The 18561-nt window shown below is 43.4% G+C and overlaps 1 protein-coding gene across 1 annotated transcript; it reads left to right on the top strand.

Annotated features, from left to right (window-relative positions):
* The first annotated feature begins 936 nt into the window (after positions 1 to 936).
* si:dkey-156n14.3 (zinc finger protein ZXDC) lies at positions 937 to 18553 on the top strand. The gene is made up of 10 exons (XM_029682563.2): positions 937 to 2992; positions 3365 to 3517; positions 5041 to 5119; positions 5515 to 5645; positions 5951 to 6121; positions 6217 to 7004; positions 7186 to 7270; positions 9582 to 9754; positions 9963 to 10064; positions 17580 to 18553. The coding sequence occupies exons 1-10, from the start codon at positions 1000 to 1002 to the stop codon at positions 17664 to 17666; spliced, it is 3762 nt and encodes a 1253-aa protein (XP_029538423.2). The 5' UTR covers positions 937 to 999; the 3' UTR covers positions 17667 to 18553.
* Positions 18554 to 18561: the final 8 nt, after the last annotated feature.

Raw genomic sequence — 18561 nt, 5'->3', positions numbered from 1 at the left:
TAAGTTTAACCTTCTCATGGAACTAGGCTTGACAGACATAAACTATATGCTGCTTACAATCCCCTTTGCCCATTCAAGTGTTTTGTGACCGTGTTTGCTTACAAGTATACCTAATGTAAATATATCGTAGTTCATGTACAGAATATTATGTGATCTGTCTTCCTCCTGATTTTCTTTCTATAATGATTCTGTAAATGTATATCTATGTTATTCCTTACCTGCTTGTGTTGGTCAAAACCTATTTGTAAATTTGCCCATTTGTTTTATATATCTTATCTTAGAAATCAAATAAAGATATATTATTAAGACTTATCTCACTATTGAAGTTGGCAGATTATGTTTGTTCTTGGAGTTAACAAAATCATGCATGCTTTAAGAAAGGTAATTGCCCTGGACAGTGCATCTCATTCCCCTAAAATAGATCATCATATTCATTACTAATGTGCATGGTGGATGTCTGCCTGGACTGTAGTCTGTAACTATTTATGTGTATGCTTAATAGGCCTACATGGAAATCTGTGAATCTTAAGAGAAAGATTTCTGCCTTACAGTGAATTACTAATCCTGAAAGACTTTCATACAAAATAAAATACACTATTTAAAAAGTTAGAAAAAAAAGTTAGAATTTTGTTTCAACTATGTAACATCGTTTGGACAGTAAAGAGCTTATAGTGCCACCTAATGGTCCTCAATAATAACAATCTCCCGTAACCCATTAATATTTTTAGACCACATACAATGCAAAACTAAGTTTGCTTTCAAAAAAGATTCAATACAATAATAACATGAATGTAACGAGTATTTATTACGGCGCCGCAGGTCGTTTGAATGGTTTGAACTTTGCAATAAAGATACAAATAGTTCCATTCCATCGGTTTGTTATCCATCCATTCCGGCCACGGTTTACGATAAACTTTGGCGTTGCTTACCGACTCGCCTTCCCCATTTGTGGGAAGGGCGGGCCTTGTTTGCACTGCAGCCTGCTACAGGGATACCAAGATGGAAATCCAGGGGCTTTCTGATGCCCAAAACATTTACTATCAACATGGCGCCCCACGTAGAACAGGCTCGTCTCAGTTTAGGACAACGCCACTTTCTCGCTCCATTTCGAACGAGAACGAAGCAGAGGAGAATTTGGAATCGCACGAACTGCAAAGCAACAACAACAATAGGCAGAGGACATCTCCATTTCGCCTGCTGGTAGAAAATGGCAGCGGTGTTTGCCTGCCCGTCTGCAAGCAGAACGGTAAAAATAATAGCCCTCTTCAAGCCCAAACAGCGAGTGTGGGACTCCGTAACGTGAATACTTTGAAAGAAAGGGAGCTAAACACACAACTGCCTCCACAAGATTTGAGGACGGGTTACAAATATGATGTTGAAAGTGGGGATAGCATATTGCAAATGGCGTTGCCTTTCTTTGAGGGGGAAGAGGAACATTCGCAGCAACTGCAAACTGCGGTTTTACGGCAGCAACATGAAGACGGCGCCTCCCTGTTGCAGTCATTGGCGAGCGAGAGCACGGCGGCCTACAGGAGCAACACCACGGTTAGCGCGAATAAAAACACCGAGGGATTGTATGTGGTCCAAGAGGATGGAAATGACACAAATAAAGACAGACTGGGGAATCCATCCAAAGATGGAGATACAATAATCGGTAAGAAGCCTGAAGATTCCAAAATCATTCCATGTAATTCGATGGAGGTTCAAAACACCAATGCCCTTATTGAATCAGACGAGAATTTGAACAATTTAGCAGGCAGGGCCTTGAAAATAACTGCTCCTCAGTGTAGTGCATTCATTTCAAGTTCAAATAGTGAGGGTGAGGCAACTGTACGGAATGAAAAACACTCTATGTGTTATGAAACGGAGAATGAAAACGCTGTTTTGACAAACGAATATGGCGATAACATATGCGGCCACCTTGACAACATTGACAGTGGCGCGGCAGACGAATTACTTTCTCAGCCCGAAGCTAGAGAACGCAGTGCCTTGATTTCAGAAAACACCTATATCGTGGAAATGAGCGACACGATGGACACTTCCGACTTCATTTCCGACCCTGGAACGAGCCTCTCTGCTTGCGCCAATGCAGATGGGGCCTCTGCCAATGAGACTTTCTCTGGAACCATCATGATAAACAACCAAAGCATCATAGTAACCATAGAAAACGGGATACTGACTCTAGCAGCACCTCCAGAGGGTTACACCCACAAAGATGACGGAATGGTCGGCTTGAAGGAACACCTTGGAATGAAAGACAATGAGGACATAGTGCTTCTCAACTATGACAGCGGGACCAAATCCATTGGGAAAATAAGCAACGTGGCAGTTATTCGGACTGGTCACCACGAAGAGCCTAGGCTTGGCATGTCCGTAAGCGACTCCGAACTGGCTCTGGCTGACCACTGTTCATTGTCAGAGTTTGGCGCCTCTATGGACTCGTGCCCAGTCATCAAGCAGGAGAGTGGGACACTGTGTGCCATAAGCGAGGGTGACTTGGTGTCCCTGCGCCCAGAGGGTTCTTTCGTCGACTGTGTCGACAACGACGACTTCCAGCCTGTCAGCTTCATCGGTGCTTCAGGACTCTCCAGGAAAGGTGCCTTAGTCACAACGTACCGCTGCCCCCAGCCTGGCTGCCTCAGCACCTTCGACGCGCGCCAAAAGGTCAAGATGCACCTTCTCAACCACACTGAGGACCAGAGGCCCTTCAAATGCACCTTTGAGGGTTGCAGCTGGGCCTTCACCACCTCCTACAAGCTCAAACGCCACCTCCAGTCTCACGACAAGGTGCGTCCACACAAGTGCGAGTGGGAGGGCTGCGGCCGCCGCTTCACCACGGTCTACAACCTGAAGGCGCACGTGAAGCAGCACGACCAAGAGAACTCCTTCGTGTGCCAAATCTGCAGTGAGCGCTTCCGCAGTGCCACCCGGCTGACCAATCACCAGCGGGCCCATTTTGAACCCGAGAGGCCGCACAAGTGCGAGTTTCCAGGTGAGGCGAACGTTGTTCAGGTGAAATGAATGTTCAGAATGAGGTTTCAAGTTTCAATGTCCTATGCGCTTGTGGAGTCAAATGCCTTCAACTCGAAAGGCATTTCACTGTACTTGTGCATGTTACATTGAAACTTGAATCAACATTCTGAACATTCATTTCACCTGAACAACTATTTAATGGGCAATTCCTTGGTAACAGAATGATGTTGAGACTCACATTTTCACATTCACTTTAAACAGTCTATATGCACATGTATTCATATATATTGTCACAGAATGTATTAATTTTTTCTGTGCGTGGGTATTTATCCTCTGTGTGTGTGTGTGTGTGTGTGTGTGTGTGTGTGTGTGTGTGTGTGTCTCTCCTCAGGTTGTGAGAAGACCTTCATCACCTACAGTGCCCTATTCTCCCACAACCGCACACACTTCCGCGAGACGGGCCAGTTTACCTGCACCTATCCGGGCTGTGACAAGCGCTATGACAAGGCCTGCCGCCTCAAGATCCACATGCGCAGCCACACAGGTACTTCATAGTGATTGATATGTTTATATAGCCTTAACACTTTTCCAAAGGTCTGAGTGCACTTTACATTGTCATGAGTAGCATCCACCGGAAATGTTCCCATACTACATCACGTTCAATTGTAACATTTAAGGTTGCTTAACGCTTTTTATAAGCTGAGCGAAAACTGCCACAGATGAATTTTGATCCAAAGTGACAAAACTGTCAACACAAACTGCATGACCAAAAGTATGTGGACACCTGTTGTCGACCATCTCATTCCAATATTGTGGGTATTGATATGGAGTTGGTCCCTCCTTTGTTGCTTTAACAGCCTCCACTCTTCTGGGAAGGCTTTTCACTGGATGTTGGAACACTGCTTCATGGGCTTGCTTCCAATTAGCAAGAGCGTTAGTGAGGTCGGGCACTGATGTTGGGCGATTAGGCCTGACTCGCAGTCGGTGTGCCAATTCATCCCAAAGGTGCTCGATGGGGTTAAGGTCAGGGCTCTGTGCATGCCAGTCAAGTTCTTCCACACTGATCTCAACAAACCATTTCTGTATGGATGTTGCTTTGTGCATAGGGGCATTGACATGCTGAAACAGCAAAGGGCCTTCGACAAATTTTGAATGTCATTCTAGGCTGTAGTGTTGATTTCCCTTCACTGGAACTAAGCGGCATAGTTCAAACCATGAAAAACAGCCCCAGACCATTATTCTTCTTCCACCAAACTTTAGAGTTGGCACTATGCATTGAGGCAGGTAGTGTTCTCATGGCATCCCCAAAACCCAGATTCGTCGGTCGGACTGCCAGATGGTGAAGCGGTATTCAAAACTCCAGAGAACGCGTTTCCACTGCTCCAGCCAACATTTGGCATGGTGATCTTAGGCTTGTGTGCGGCTGCTCGGCCATGGAAACCCCATTTCATGAAGCTCCCGACGACCAGTTCTTGTGCTGATGTTGCTTCCAGTGGCAGTTTGAAACTCGGTAGTGAGTGTTGCAATCGAGGACAGACGATTTTTACGCTCTTCAGCACTCGGTGGTCCCGTTCTGTGAGCTTGTGTGGCCTACCACTTTGCGGCTGAGCAGTAACAGCAGTTACAGTTTACTGGGGCAGCTCTAGCAGGAAAGAAGTTTTGACGAACTGACTTGTTACAAAGGAGTAATCTATGACGGTGCCACGTTGAAAGCCACTGAGCTCTTCAGTATGGCCACTCTACTGCCAATATTTTTCTTTGGAGGTTGTGTGCTCAAATTTGTACACCTTTCCGCCACAGTTGTGGCTGAAATAGCCAAATCCACTGCTTTGAAGGCATATCCACATACTTTTGTATATATAGTGTATATTCTACTGCACTGTTGTAGCTAGTAACATAAGCATTTAGCTGTACTTGCTATAACACCTGCAAGTCTGTGTACATGACCAATAAATGCTCATATGATATTGATATCAAAACATAGACACAAATCCATATTATGTTGTCCGTGTTTCACCAGTAGTATAGTTACTCATGCCTAGGCTAAGTCTCCTCTTTCGGTTTCAGGCGAGAGGCCATTCATCTGCGATTCAGAGGCCTGTGGCTGGTCCTTCACCAGCATGTCCAAGTTACTTAGGCACAAAAGGTAACTTACTCAACGTTCCATCCCTGAGTTGTTTAGGTATTGTGATGGTGTGGGTCCTCTGTTCTAGTTTAGGGCCTCTCATAACTGTCCTACCAAATTGTCACTCTTGTTTGAAAGTGTTGGATTTTTAGTTCAGAGTCATACACTTCCCTAATTGATAATGCGGTAATAATAAAAAGGTAATTTATCATAAGTTTTATCCAAAGCATCTTGCCATTACAAAACACATCCAGTTTTATGTGTTCCTTTCTGGAATGCCAGCAAACTCATAGCTCAAACTCCCTGAGCCATAGGAGTAAGCATTCCATTATATTTGTATACATATGACGAAAGAATTTAACCTTGGACCACATAGACCGCACCAACCCCCCCCCCACCGCCCTCTGTTATTTCAGGAAGCATGATGACGACAGGCGCTTCACCTGCCCAGAGGAGGGCTGTGGAAAGTCCTTCACCCGGGCAGAGCACCTCAAGGGCCACAGCATCACCCACCTGGGCACCAAGCCATTTGAGTGCCACGTAGACGGTAGGTGTCATCATGAGATAATCTAGGATCAGCGTTTGCCATAGTGAATAAGATTAGCCGACATGGACAGGGGAGGCCCGATCCTAGTTCATCACTGCTATGGTCTATTCTGAGACGCTTTATGAATACGGGCCTTGTTCTCTTACCGTTGGATTCGTCCTTTTATCCATGTAGGGTTAATCAAAAAATAAATTTCCCCCTTTTAAAGTATTTTTGGACTGAACTGCTTTTGGTTGATCGTTGGATATGCCCTGCTCTCTAAAGCGCCTCTGATAAATGTGTCTTACGTATGTGTGTCTGTGTAGGCTGCAGTGCCAAGTTCTCAGCACGGAGCAGCCTGTATATCCACTCGAAGAAGCACAAGCAAGACGCGGGCAGCCTGAGGACGTGTTGCCCTGTGGCCAACTGCAGCAAGCACTTTTCCTCCCGCAGTAGCCTCAAGAGCCACATGCTCAAACACCACCACCTCAGCCCTGGTACGGATCACACACACATACTCTGTTCCTCAAGAAACACATACTCAAACACCCCCACTGCCTGTGTAATGACTTTGTCTCTTTCGTCCAATCAGACGTGCTAAGCCAGCTGGAGGCCACACCCACGCTGACCCCCAGCAGCGAGCTGGTCAGCGGAGCAACTGCCACAGGAACTGGTTCGGGAGTCACCGGAAGCGACCAGCTTGCCAACCTGGACCTCAGCTCCCTGTTCTCTGCTGTGCTTGGGGGTCCTGCGCCCACCACCCACGGGGTCGGGGTGCCCGTGGGCAGCGCAGGGCCAGCAGGCTCCTTCGCCATGGACTTGTCCCTGGTCAGCTCAGGCATCCTCACCATCGACCCAGCCTCGGTTGGCACCGCCCTGGGCACGTCTGGGCACGGTGCTACCATGGCCAAAGCCTCCGTGGACCCGCTAATACTGGCGGCAGGGGCGGACATGGGCCACCTGGAGGGGACAGTTGGAGTCCTCCCCCCGCAGGGCACACTCAACCTGGACGACGTGCAGACAGTCACCCCCGAAGCCCTCAGCTCCCTTACGGCCCTCACCATGCAGGCTGCCACATCCACCGCAGACCACCATACACTCACACACACCCTCAGTTCCTCTAGCACATTGGCTGCCGAGCCCTCACCCCTGGCTGCGCCCCCTGGGCCCAAGCTCCTCTCGTCCCCCTCTAAGGTGACTGAGGCTGGAGGGAGCAGGGGTGGCAGCGGGCCTCTCTTGGGCTGTGTGGAGGTGCTGGGGCAGCAGGAGGGGGGCAAGGTGCTGACCCAGTTTGTGTTCCCTGGCAGTGGCTGCACGTTCAGCCCACAGAAAGAGCCTGAGCTCAGCCACAGCTCGGCAGTCTCGCCCTGCTCCTTCCTGGTGAGTGGCTTACTAACTAACGCTCTGGTTACAGCATTTGAAGAATGAAATTCAAATAACCGTGTTTTCCCTTAATTTGACATTCAGTTGAGATAAGATGTTGTTTGTCCTCGTTTCTATACATGTTCCGAGTCACGGCAGTTGTTTCGTGTGTCACGTTTTTCCCCCATCTGCCTTGTAGGAAAGTAGTGGCTCAGCGCGGACTGACTACAGAGCTATCCAGCTGGCCAAGAAGAGGAAACAGAGAGGCCCCACCGCCTGCTCAGGTAAATTTATAGCCCACATTCCACTCACAATTTGGCTCATTGTTATTCATAGTCCTAAATAAAGAGCATCAGAGGAACTAGAGGTCGACCGATTATGATTTTTCAACGCCGATACCGATAATTGGAGGACCAAAAAAGCCGATACTGATTAATCGGACAATTTTTATTTTATTTTTAAAAATGTATTTATTTGTAATAATGACAATTACAACAATACTGAATGAACACTTATTTTAACTTAATATAATACATCAATAAAATAAATGTAGCCTCAAGTAAATAATGAAACATGTTCAATTTGGTTTAAATAATGCAAAAACAAAGTGTTGGAGAAGAAAGTAAAAGTGCAATATGTGCTATGTAAGAAAGCTAACGTTTCAGTTCCTTGCTCAGAACATGAGAACATATGAAAGCTGATGGTTCCTTTTAACATGAGTCTTCAATATTTCCAGGTAAGAAGTTTTAGGTTGTAGTTATTATAGGAATGATAGGACTATTTCCCTCAATTCCATTTGTATTTCATCAACCTTTGACTATTGGATGTTCTTATAGGCACTTTAATATTGCCAGTGTAACAGTATAGCTTCCGTCCCTCTCCTCGCTCCTCCCTAGGCTCGAACCAGGAACACAACGACAACAGCCACCCTCGAAGCAGCGTTACCCATGTAGAGCAAGGGAAACAACCACTGCAACGCTATTAGCGCGCTAACTAGCTAGCCATTTCACTTCAGTTACACCAGCCTCATCTCGGGAGTTGATAGGCTTGAAGTCATAAACAGCGCAATGCTTGACGCACAACAAAGAGCTCCTGGCAAAACGCACAAAAGTGCTGTTTGAATGAATGTTTGTGCGGTGGTAGGCAGAAGCAGGCGCGTAGTCAGATACTTAGATACTTGTATGCTTGTATGCTCAGTCAGATTATACGCAACGCAGGAAACGCTAGATAATATCTAGTAATATCATCAACCATGTGTAGTTAACTTCTTATGGTATAGGTGACGCTTGCCTCCCACTTGGCCAAAAGCCAGGGAAAATGCAGCCCGGCAAATTCAAATAAAATGATATAAATATCTAACTTTAATTAAATCACACATGTAAGACACTAAATTAAAGCTACACTCGTTGTGAATCCAGCCAACATGTCAGATTTCTAAAAGGCTTTTCGGCGAAAACATAAGAAGCTATTATCTGATGATAGCACAACAATAAACAAAGAGGGTAGAATATTTCAACCATGCAGGCGCTACACAAAAAGCAGAAATACAATATAAAACATGCCTTTGACGAGCTTCTTTTGTTGGCAGTCAATATGTCCCATAAACATTGCAATTGGTCCTTTTTGTTCGATTAATTCCATCCATATATATCCAAAATGTCCATTTATTTGGCACGTTTGATCCAGAAAAAAACAGCTTCCAAATTCCGCAACATCACTACAAAATATTTCAAAAGTTGCCTGTAAACTTTGCCAAAACATTTCAAACAACTTTTGTAATACAACTTTAGGTATTTTTAAACATTAATAATCGATCAAATTGAAGACGGGATTATCTGTGTTCAATACAGGAAGACAACAAACCAGCTACTTTTCAAGTCTTGCGTAACTCTCAACAGTGTTACGCAGATCCTAGATGGCCGTACTACTTCATTGCACAAATTAATAACCTCAACCAAATCCCAAAGACTGGTGACATCCAGTGGAAGCGGTAGGAACTGAAAACAAGTTCCTAAGAAATGTCGTTTCCCAATGAGAACTCAGTGAACAGAGACCTAAAAAAAAAAAAATGTTAGTCCTCGGTGTTTTTCCTGCTACATAAGTTCTGTTATACTCACAGACATGATTCAAACAGTTTTAGAAACTTCAGAGTTTTCTATCCAAATCTACTAATAATACGCATATCTTATATTCTTGGCATGAGTAGCAGGAAGTTGAAATTGGGCACGCTATTTATCCAAAAGTGAAAATGCTGCCCCCTATACCTTAAGAAGATAACCCACCGTTCCTAGGCCGTCATTGAAAATAAGAATGTGTTCTTAACTGACTTGCCTATTTAAATAAAGGTATATATTATTTTTTTTATCTGCGCCAAAAAATACCGATTTCCGATTGTTATGAAAACTTGAAATCGGCCCTAATTAATCGGCCATTCCGATTTAATCGGTCAACCTCTAATAGGAACTTCTCATATGATTATGCTCCTGTTTTATCTGTCGTAGAGAAAGAGAGCATCATTAAAGATACGGTGCTAGTCTCATATGATTTAGCCCCTAGTAGTAATAGTTTGAACTATTTCATCCTTTCTTGTTACAGGGAGCTCAGGATTGGGTCAGAGGAAGAGTAAAGGAGGGAAGGCCAGCAGTGCCTCAGCGCCATTGGTTCCCACAAGCGCCCGTTTTGGGGAAGGTTCTGCAACTGCCAATGGGGGGCTGACTATCCGTGACCCTGTCACCGGAGCCCAGTATGTGCAGATCCAACTCTTGCAGGTGAGAAGGTTCTCCTACCAGGACATTTGGAACGTTTAATTTTTTTAATTTATAATGCACAGACAAGAATACTGATGAGGAAGGCATGTAATTACAGACCAAAATAAAATATACGAGTGTGTCCATGCATGACCATTGGAATGTTTGAATCCTTTTTAATGTGATTTGTGGATTCAAATTAAGTATTTAAAGTGTGTGTGTGTGTAAGGACGACCCTCCCAGCGATGGGGATCTAGCCTTCCAGCTGAGCTCCCAGCCCTCCAGCTCCCACTCCCAACTCACCGTGGACCTTCCCGTCAACATCCTACAGGTGGGCTTTTTTTGCAGATAGAATTAGTAATACATTTGATTTTTGACTCGGGTTTTCAAAAAACCCAAAATGCCAATGACTGTGCAGCCAAATTGCCGCGGACTGAAGCAATGTCAATCTAAGCTGCGCGCGTGCTCTGCAACTCACTTCCTCCGAGACTGCTGCGCAGAAGAAATGCGCCAGATGCAATGTTTTTTTTGTGATTGAATCAACATTATATCAGCCCCTTTTCAATGCAACAAAACAAATCTAACTTTGCAAGACTGGGTCTGATTTTTGTTTCAGGGCCAGAGCACAACAGAGTGAATGTGTCACCCATGAGTGGCCAATGGTGTTATAGACCAAGTACAAAATCATGAATTAATGTCAACCCCTTTATAATGTAAAAACGTTTTTAAGCCTCATGCATTGTAGGCTTGCATTGAACACCACATACAGGCTATATCATAGAAATCAAATACTATTTCCATATGAAAAGGTTATGGGATTTGCGCCATTGGTTTTGTTGGTAGGCCTACATTATGCCCAAATAGCCACAATAGCCCATTGGCTACTGTCTAAAACTGTAAGGGTACAGCCTCAATGTTCACTGTAAACATGTCCCAGAAGTTGCTAAAAATTCTCACTATGTTCAAGTTTCTGCTCACAAGACCTCAAATTTGCTCAGTGCCTCAAAAAAATGGAGGGAACACCGGTCTGAGGGCCTGTGCCCATTCTCTTTTGATTTACTTAACTGGACAAGACAAACTAATTTCTCATAGCTAGTCAGATATCAAATTTTATTTATCACAAGCTTCGTTAACAGTAACAGCAAAATGCTTACATAAGGCCCCTCCCAACAATGCAGAGAGAAAAATATCAATAATAAAAATAACAGAAGGAATAAATACACAATGAGTAACGATAACTTGGCTGTATACACTGGGTACAGAGTCGGGGGTAATTGAGGTGGATATGTACATGGAAGTATGGATAAAGTGACTAAACAACAGGATAGATAATAAACGGTAACAGCAGCGTATATGATAACTCAAGAGTCAATGCAGATAGTCCGGGTAGTTATTGCTTAACTAAACACAAATATAAACGTAATATGTAAATTGTTGGTCCCATGTTTCATGAACTGAAATAAAAAATAATCCCAGAAAATTCCATAAGCACAGAAAGTTTATTTTTCTCAAATTTTGTGCACAAATTTGTTTGCATCCCTGTTAGTGTGCATTTCTCATTTGCCAAGATAATCCATTTAACTGACAAGTGTGGCATATCAAGAAGAAGATTATACAGCATGATCGTTACACAGTTGCACCTTGTGCTGGGGACAAAAGGCAGCTCTAAAATGTGCATTTCTGTCACAAAACACAATGCCACAGATGTCTCATGTTTTGAGATGGTGTGCAATTGGCATGCTGACTGCAGGAATGTCGACCAGAGATTTGCCAGAGAATTTAATGTTAATTTCTCTACCAAAAGCCGCCTCCGTCGTTTTAGAGAATTTGGCAGTACATCCAACCAGCCTCGCAACCGCAGATCACGTATAACCATGCCAGCCAAGGGCCTCCACTTCCGGCTTCTTTACCTGCGGGATGGTCTGAGACCAGACACCCGGACTGCTGATGAAACTGGTGCTCACACCAGATACTGACTGGTATTCTGATCCAGGCCCCTCTTTTTATTTTTTTATTTTAGGTACACTACATGACAATGTATGTGGACACCTGCTTATCGAACGTATTGTTCTAAAATCAAGGCCATTAATCTGGAGTTGGTTCCCCCCTATGCTGCTTTTACAGCCTCCACTCTTCTGAGAAGGTGTTCCACTAGATGTTGGAACATTACTGTGGGGACTTGCTTCCATTCAGCCACGAGCATTAGTGAGGTCGGACTCTGATGTTGGGCGATGAGGTTCATCTGCCACACCTAAAGCCTATTATCGTAGGAAGTTGCTATAGACCGCCAAGGTGCTAAAAGTCAGTATTTGGACTGTGTGAAATGTTGAATGTGATATCAACAGAGGTACAGTGGGGCAAAAATGTATTTAGTCAGCCACCAATTGTGCAAGTTCTCCCACTTAAAAAGATAAGTGGCCTGTAATTTTCATCATAGGTACACTTCAACTATGACAGACAAAATGAGAAAAATAGATCCAGAAAATCACATTGTAGGTTTTTTAATGAATTTATTTGCAAATGATGGTGGGAAAAAGTATTTGGTCACCTACAAACAAGCAAGATTTCTGGCTCTCAAACACCTGTAACTTCTTCTTTAAGAGGCTCCTCTGTCCTCCACTCGTTACCTGTATTAATGGCACCTGTTTGAACTTGTTATCAGTATAAAAGACACCTGTCGACAACTTCAAACAATCACACTCCAAACTCCACTATGGCCAAGACCAAAGAGCTGTCAACGGACACCAGAAACAAATTGTAGACCTGCACCAGGCTGGGAAGACTGAATCTGCAATAGGTAAGCAGCTTGGTTTGAAGAAATCAACTGTGGGAGCAATTATTATGAAATGGAAGACATATAAGACCACTGATAATCTCCCTCGATCTGGGGCTCCACGCAAGATCTCACCCCGTGGGGTCAAAATGATCACAAGAACGGCGAGCAAAAATACCAGAACCACACAGGGGGACCTAGTGAATGACCTGCAGAAAGCTGGGACCAAAGTAACAAAGCCTACCATCAGTAACACACTACGCCGCCACTACATGTCCAAGCCCGTCTGAAGTTTGCTAGAGAGCATTTGGATGATCCAGAAGAAGATTGGGAGAATGTCATATGGTCAGATGAAACGAAAATATAACTTTTTGGTAAAAACTCAACTCGTCGTGTTTGGAGGATAAAGAATGCCATACCTACTGTGAAGCATGGGGGTGGAAACATCATGCTTTGGGGCTGTTTTTCTGTAAAGGGACCAGGACGACTGATCCGTGTAAAGGAAAGAATGAATGGGGCCATGTATCGTGAGATTTTGAGTGAAAACCTCCTTCCATCAGCAAGGGTATTGAAGATGAAACGTGGCTGGGTCTTTCAGCATGACAATGATCCCAAACACACCGCCCAGGCAACAAAGGAGTGGCTTCGTCAGAAGCATTTCAAGGTCCTGGAGTGGCCTAGCCAGTCTCCAGATCTCAACCCCATAGAAAATCTTTGGAGGGAGTTGAAAGTCTGTGTTGCCCAGCAACAGCCCCAAAACACCACTGCTGTAGAGGAGATCTGCATGGAGGAATGGGCCAAAATACCAGCAACAGTGTGTGAAAACCTTGTGAAGACTTACAGAAAACGTTTGACCTCTGTCATTGCCAACAAAGGGTATATAACACAGTATTGAGATAAACTTTTGTTATTGACCAAATACTTATTTTCCACCATAATTTGCAAATAAATTCATTAAAAATCCTACAATGTGATTTTCTGGGGGGTTTTTTTCTCATTTTGTCTGTCATAGTTGAAGTGTACCTATGATGAAAATTACAGGCCTCTCGTCTTTTTAAGTGGGAGAACTTGCACAATTGGTGGCTGACTAAATACTTTTTTGCCCCACTGTATATTATATGGGTAACCTAAATATTGACTGCTTGTCATCAAGCTGCCCACTCAAAAATAATCTTCAAGCTGTAACCACTGCCTGCAATATGCTTCAAGGCATCAGTCAACCTCCCGGGGTATTTACAAACAGGAACTAAATCACCCAGGTGTATTGATCACACCTTTACTAATGTTGCAGAAATTGCCTCTATAGCAGTATCCACACCAATTGGATGTAATGATTACAATATCCATATCTAGCCCAAAGTTCCAAAGAATGGATCTAAAATTGTGTGTAAAAGATCATACGAGGTTTTGCTGGGATTCCTATATCGAAGATGTGAAAATGAATGTGTAATGAATGAGGAACATCCGGATGCTGCACTTGAAGCATTTATGAAACGGCTTCTTCCGGTTACTGCTAGGCAAGCGCCCGTCAAGAAACTGTTAGAACTGCCAAATCCCCATGGATAGATGATTCATTGATAAACTGTATGGTTGAGAGGGATGAGGCCAAGGAAATGGCAAATACAGTGCCTTCGGAAAGTACTCAGACCCGTTGACTTTTTCCACATTTTGTTATATTACAGCCTTATTCTAAAATTGATTAACAACAATTCCTCAGCAATCTACACACAATAACCCATAACGACTAAGCAAAAACAGGTTTTTAGACAGTTTTGCAAATGTATTAAAAAATAAACATACCTTATTTACTTAAGTATTCAGACCCTTTACTATGAGACTTGAAATTGAGCTAAGGTGCATCCTGTTTCCATTGATTATCCTTGATGTTTCTACAACTTGATTGGAGGCCACCTGTGGTAAATTCAATTGATTGGACATGATTTGGAAATTCACACACCTGTCTTGTTAGGTTCTAAATATCAGAGTAAGAACTCGACGGACACTATTGAAAGCTTAAACCAAGTTTATTCATCCCAGAGGATTGAACAGCTGAACAGACAGACTTGGTTCTATGGTTCTACCATTGGTGGCGGAGTCTCCGCTGTCTTGCTAAACATTGGATCTTTATTGCTAGGCAGAAAATAAAGAGATACAGGCAATAAATGGTTCATTCTCCATTAATGTGACTTCACCTCGACCCTCTTCATCACTAATCCATGGCTCTCCCCCCTTATCAGTGCTGCCACGTGATTGTTTTCCCTACACTCAGTAAATTCCAAGCTTAATTGCATTGATCATATGCATTCCTCCTACAGATACCCATTAACTTCTGGTGTAGACCATAGACTATGGCACACCTCATGTCTCTAGCATAACAAATTATTAATATTTAAAGTTTAGAAATCTGATCCATCACTATGAATTGCCCCACAGTTGACAGTGCATGTCAGAGCAAAATCCAAGCCATGAGGTCAAAGGAATTGTCCGTAGAGCTCCGACACAGGATTGTGTCGAGACACAGATTTGGGAAAGGATACCAAAATATGTTTGAAGCATTGAAGAACACAGTGGCCTCCATCATTCTTAAATGGAAGAAGTTTGGAACCACCAAGACTCTTCCTAGAGCTGGCCGCCCTGCCAAACTGAGCAAACGGGTGAGAAGGGCCTTGGTCAGGGAGGTGACCAAGAACCCAATGGTCACACTGACAGAGCTCAAGAGTTCCTCTGTGAAGATAGGAGAACCTTCCAGAAGGACAATCATCTCTGCAGCACTCCACCTATTAGGCCTTTATGGTAGTGGCCAGACGGAAGCCAGTCCTCAGTAAAAGACACATGACAGCCCACTTGGAGTTTGCCAAAAGGCACCTAAAAGACTCTCAGACCATGAGAAACTAGATTTGCTGGTCTGATGAAACCAAGATTGATCTCTTTGGCCTGTATGCCAAAGGTCACGTCTCGAGGAAACCTGGCACCATCCCTACGGGGAAGCATGGTGGTGGCATCATGCTGTAGGGATGTTTTTCAACAGTTGGGACTGGGAGACTAGTCAGGATTGAGGGGAAAAGATTAACAGGGTAAAGTACAGAGATCCTTGATGAGAACCTGCTCCAGAGTGCTCAGGACCTCAGACTGAGGTGAAGGTTCATCTTCCTACAGGACAATGCCAAGACAACGCAGGAGTGGCTTCGGAACAAGTCTCTGAATGTCCTTGAGTGGCCCAGCCAGAGCCCGGACTTGAACCTGATCAAACATCTCTGGAGAGACCTGAAAATAGCTGTGCAGCAACGCAATCACTGCCAAAGGTGCTTCAAAGTACTGAGTAAAGGGTCTGAATACTTATATTAAAAATAAAATAATCACAATTATGTATTTGCAAAAATGTCTTTGCTTTGTCATTATGGGGTATTGTGTGTAGATTGAGGTGGGAGAGAAATTATTTTAGTACATTTTTGAATAAGGCTGTAACGTAACAAAATGTGGAAAAAGTCAAGGGGTCTGTATACTTTCCGATGGCACTATAAGTCTGACAAAACAGCCGACTGGCAAACGTACAGAAAAATCAGAAATCACTTAGCTAAACAAAAAAGAAGAAACTATACTTTGGAACAAAGATGAATGATAGTAAAAAGCTCTGGAGTGCTTTAAATTAAATTCTAGGCAAAAAAATCCCAACTGCTCCATCCTCCATTGAGGCAGATGGCTTGTTGCCAACCATTTTAATAACTTGTTTGTTGATAAGATTAGCAGACTTAGGTATGACCTGCAAAAATCAAATGCTGAGCCTTTACATTCATGCATAATAGACCAAATAATGAAAGACAAGCATTGTAGTTTTGCGTTCCACAAAGTGGGACTCTATAAGGACAAACCACCTGGTACCAACAATCTGGATGGTACCTTTCTGAGGTTGGTAGTAGAATAGATTGTGAATCCTGTTTGCCACATATTCGATTTTAAGCCTATAAGACAGTGTGTGCCTTCAGACCTGGTGGAAGGCAAAGGGCATTCTGCTACATAAAAATAGAAGAGCACCCTTTAATGGTACAATCAGTCTGTTACAAGTGCTTAGCAAACGTTTTGAAAAAATTGTTTGATGAAATAGTTATTTTACAGAAAACAGACTTCCAGTATGCTTATAGGGAAGGGCACTCAACATGCTCGGCACTGACAAAAATGACTCCTAATTGGCTGAAAGAAATTGATAGTAAGGAGATTGTGGGAGCTGTTTTGTTAGACTTCAGTGCAGCTTTCGATGTCATTGATCATAACCTATTGCTGACAAAATGTGGGCGTTATAGATTTGCATCCTCTGCCTTATTATGGATCGAGAGTTACTTATCTAGTAGAACACAGGGTCTTCATTTAATCGAAGCCTCTCATGCAAATTCGGTTGTGTGGTGTTCCGCAGGGCAGTACAAATGACCTTCCTCTGACCTTGAATAAAGTGTGTGTGTGCGCTGACAACTCGAACAGTATACGCGTCGGCTGCAACAGTAAGACACGGAGACACTCAACAGTCAGTTTTGGAATGTGTAATTAGCAATAGGCTGGTTCTAAATATCTCGTACCAAAAGCATCATTTATGGGACAAGTCACTCAATGCTGAACCTAATTTAGAGCTATTGAATAATGTGGCGATTGAGCAAGTTGAGATTAAACTGCTGGGTGTAACCCTAGATAGCAAGCTTTCATTGTCAAAACAGCTGTGTGGTCATGTGCGGCAAAGAAGGACATGCTGTAGGTGAATTGCAGTTGGCCATGACTGCATGGAACTCTCTGCCACCCCAGGTAACTAACTCAAGTTAGCAATAAAACCTTCTTTTTTTTAACCAAAAAACAGCAAAAGAACACCTTACTGCACAAAGGGGGCTGTGAAGAGACACAGCCATTTTATATATCTTGTATTGTAATTTGCACTGTACAATGTATTAGACCTAGATATTGTGTGTGTATATACTGATATGTAGGCTGTGTGATGTTTTAATGTCAGTGAATGAATGTCAGTGATTGGTGTGTGTGTTTGTACTGTAGTTAACATAAGTAAATGAGTCATTTCTTTCTGCCTTTCCTCAGGAACCTCCTGCTTTGACCGAGGATGACAATGGCTCAGACAACTCCCAGTTCACAGGAAGCACCATCAACCTGCAGGACCTGGAGTGAGTAGAAGGGAGGAGATGGTCAGCCCAGAGCCAGGGATCAATGTCCTCTGAGAAAGATGAGGGCTAGTGGGGCGCTAGAGAAAATGGTGGATAATTGGGAGGCAGTGTTTTAACACAAGACATCCACCGTCCCCTGCCAACTCAACAGAGAAAACAACCTCACTCTCTCCAACAATGTTATGAGACTGATGTTAAAACAACATATTCCCCTACAAGAAGATGGTTTCTTAATCTTTCCTGCATTCAATGTTTCTGATTATCTCTGGTGTGGGGAAACGCGAGATGAGAAAGTTCTGTATATCTGGGGTGTGGATGAAGTGGAACCCAGAACCAAATGCACCTTGGGATGAATTGAATCATAAATAAGGGAAAGTTACATTTGGGGACTTTATTTCTCTCACTTTATACTGTATTTCAGAAATCCTGTTTTGTACCACAATCATTATTGCGAGAGACTGTTGTGTTATTGCACATCCAGTAGGTCCCTCGTCAAACTGACGTTTTGTCAGTCGCCGCTACGGTGCCATATTCTAGCCACTCAGTGTGCTGTTGTCAGAGCTTCTGTCTAGGAGGCCTTATAGACATGACATACTTTACTCCCAGAACCATTGAGCATATGCTTTTTGTTAGACTTTTATTTTGTTCTTACTATTTTCTTTTGGGGGGGGGGTAGATTTATTTTTCTACTGCTGTGTCTTATATGAACTACGGTTGAGTGAGACTTGAGCGGTCCTTGTTGAAAACATGTTGCCGGTCCACTTGTTTATAATGTCTAATGCTTATCAATATGTCATGACTTCCATCTACTTGTTATTTATTATCTTTGGTTTACCAAATGGCTGAATCCAAACGCCAAGAGTTTGAATAAAGGATCAAAGCACAATTATATTTATTTT

The sequence above is a fragment of the Oncorhynchus nerka genome, linkage group LG15 (assembly GCF_034236695.1).
Source record: "Oncorhynchus nerka isolate Pitt River linkage group LG15, Oner_Uvic_2.0, whole genome shotgun sequence".
Lineage (NCBI taxonomy): Eukaryota > Metazoa > Chordata > Actinopteri > Salmoniformes > Salmonidae > Oncorhynchus > Oncorhynchus nerka.
This window is presented reverse-complemented; position numbering and strand designations above follow the sequence as displayed.

What these genes read in the sequence shown, in the direction of transcription:
- si:dkey-156n14.3 (XM_029682563.2), top strand. Translation starts at nt 1,000, where the DNA reads ATGGAAATCCAGGGGCTTTCTGATGCCCAAAACATTTACTATCAACAT. An exon ending in ATTTGAGTGCCACGTAGACG is followed by an intron (nt 5,646 to 5,950) that starts GTAGGTGTCATC and finishes GTGTCTGTGTAG; the next exon opens with GCTGCAGTGCCAAGTTCTCA. An exon ending in TGCAGATCCAACTCTTGCAG is followed by an intron (nt 9,755 to 9,962) that starts GTGAGAAGGTTC and finishes TGTGTGTGTAAG; the next exon opens with GACGACCCTCCCAGCGATGG.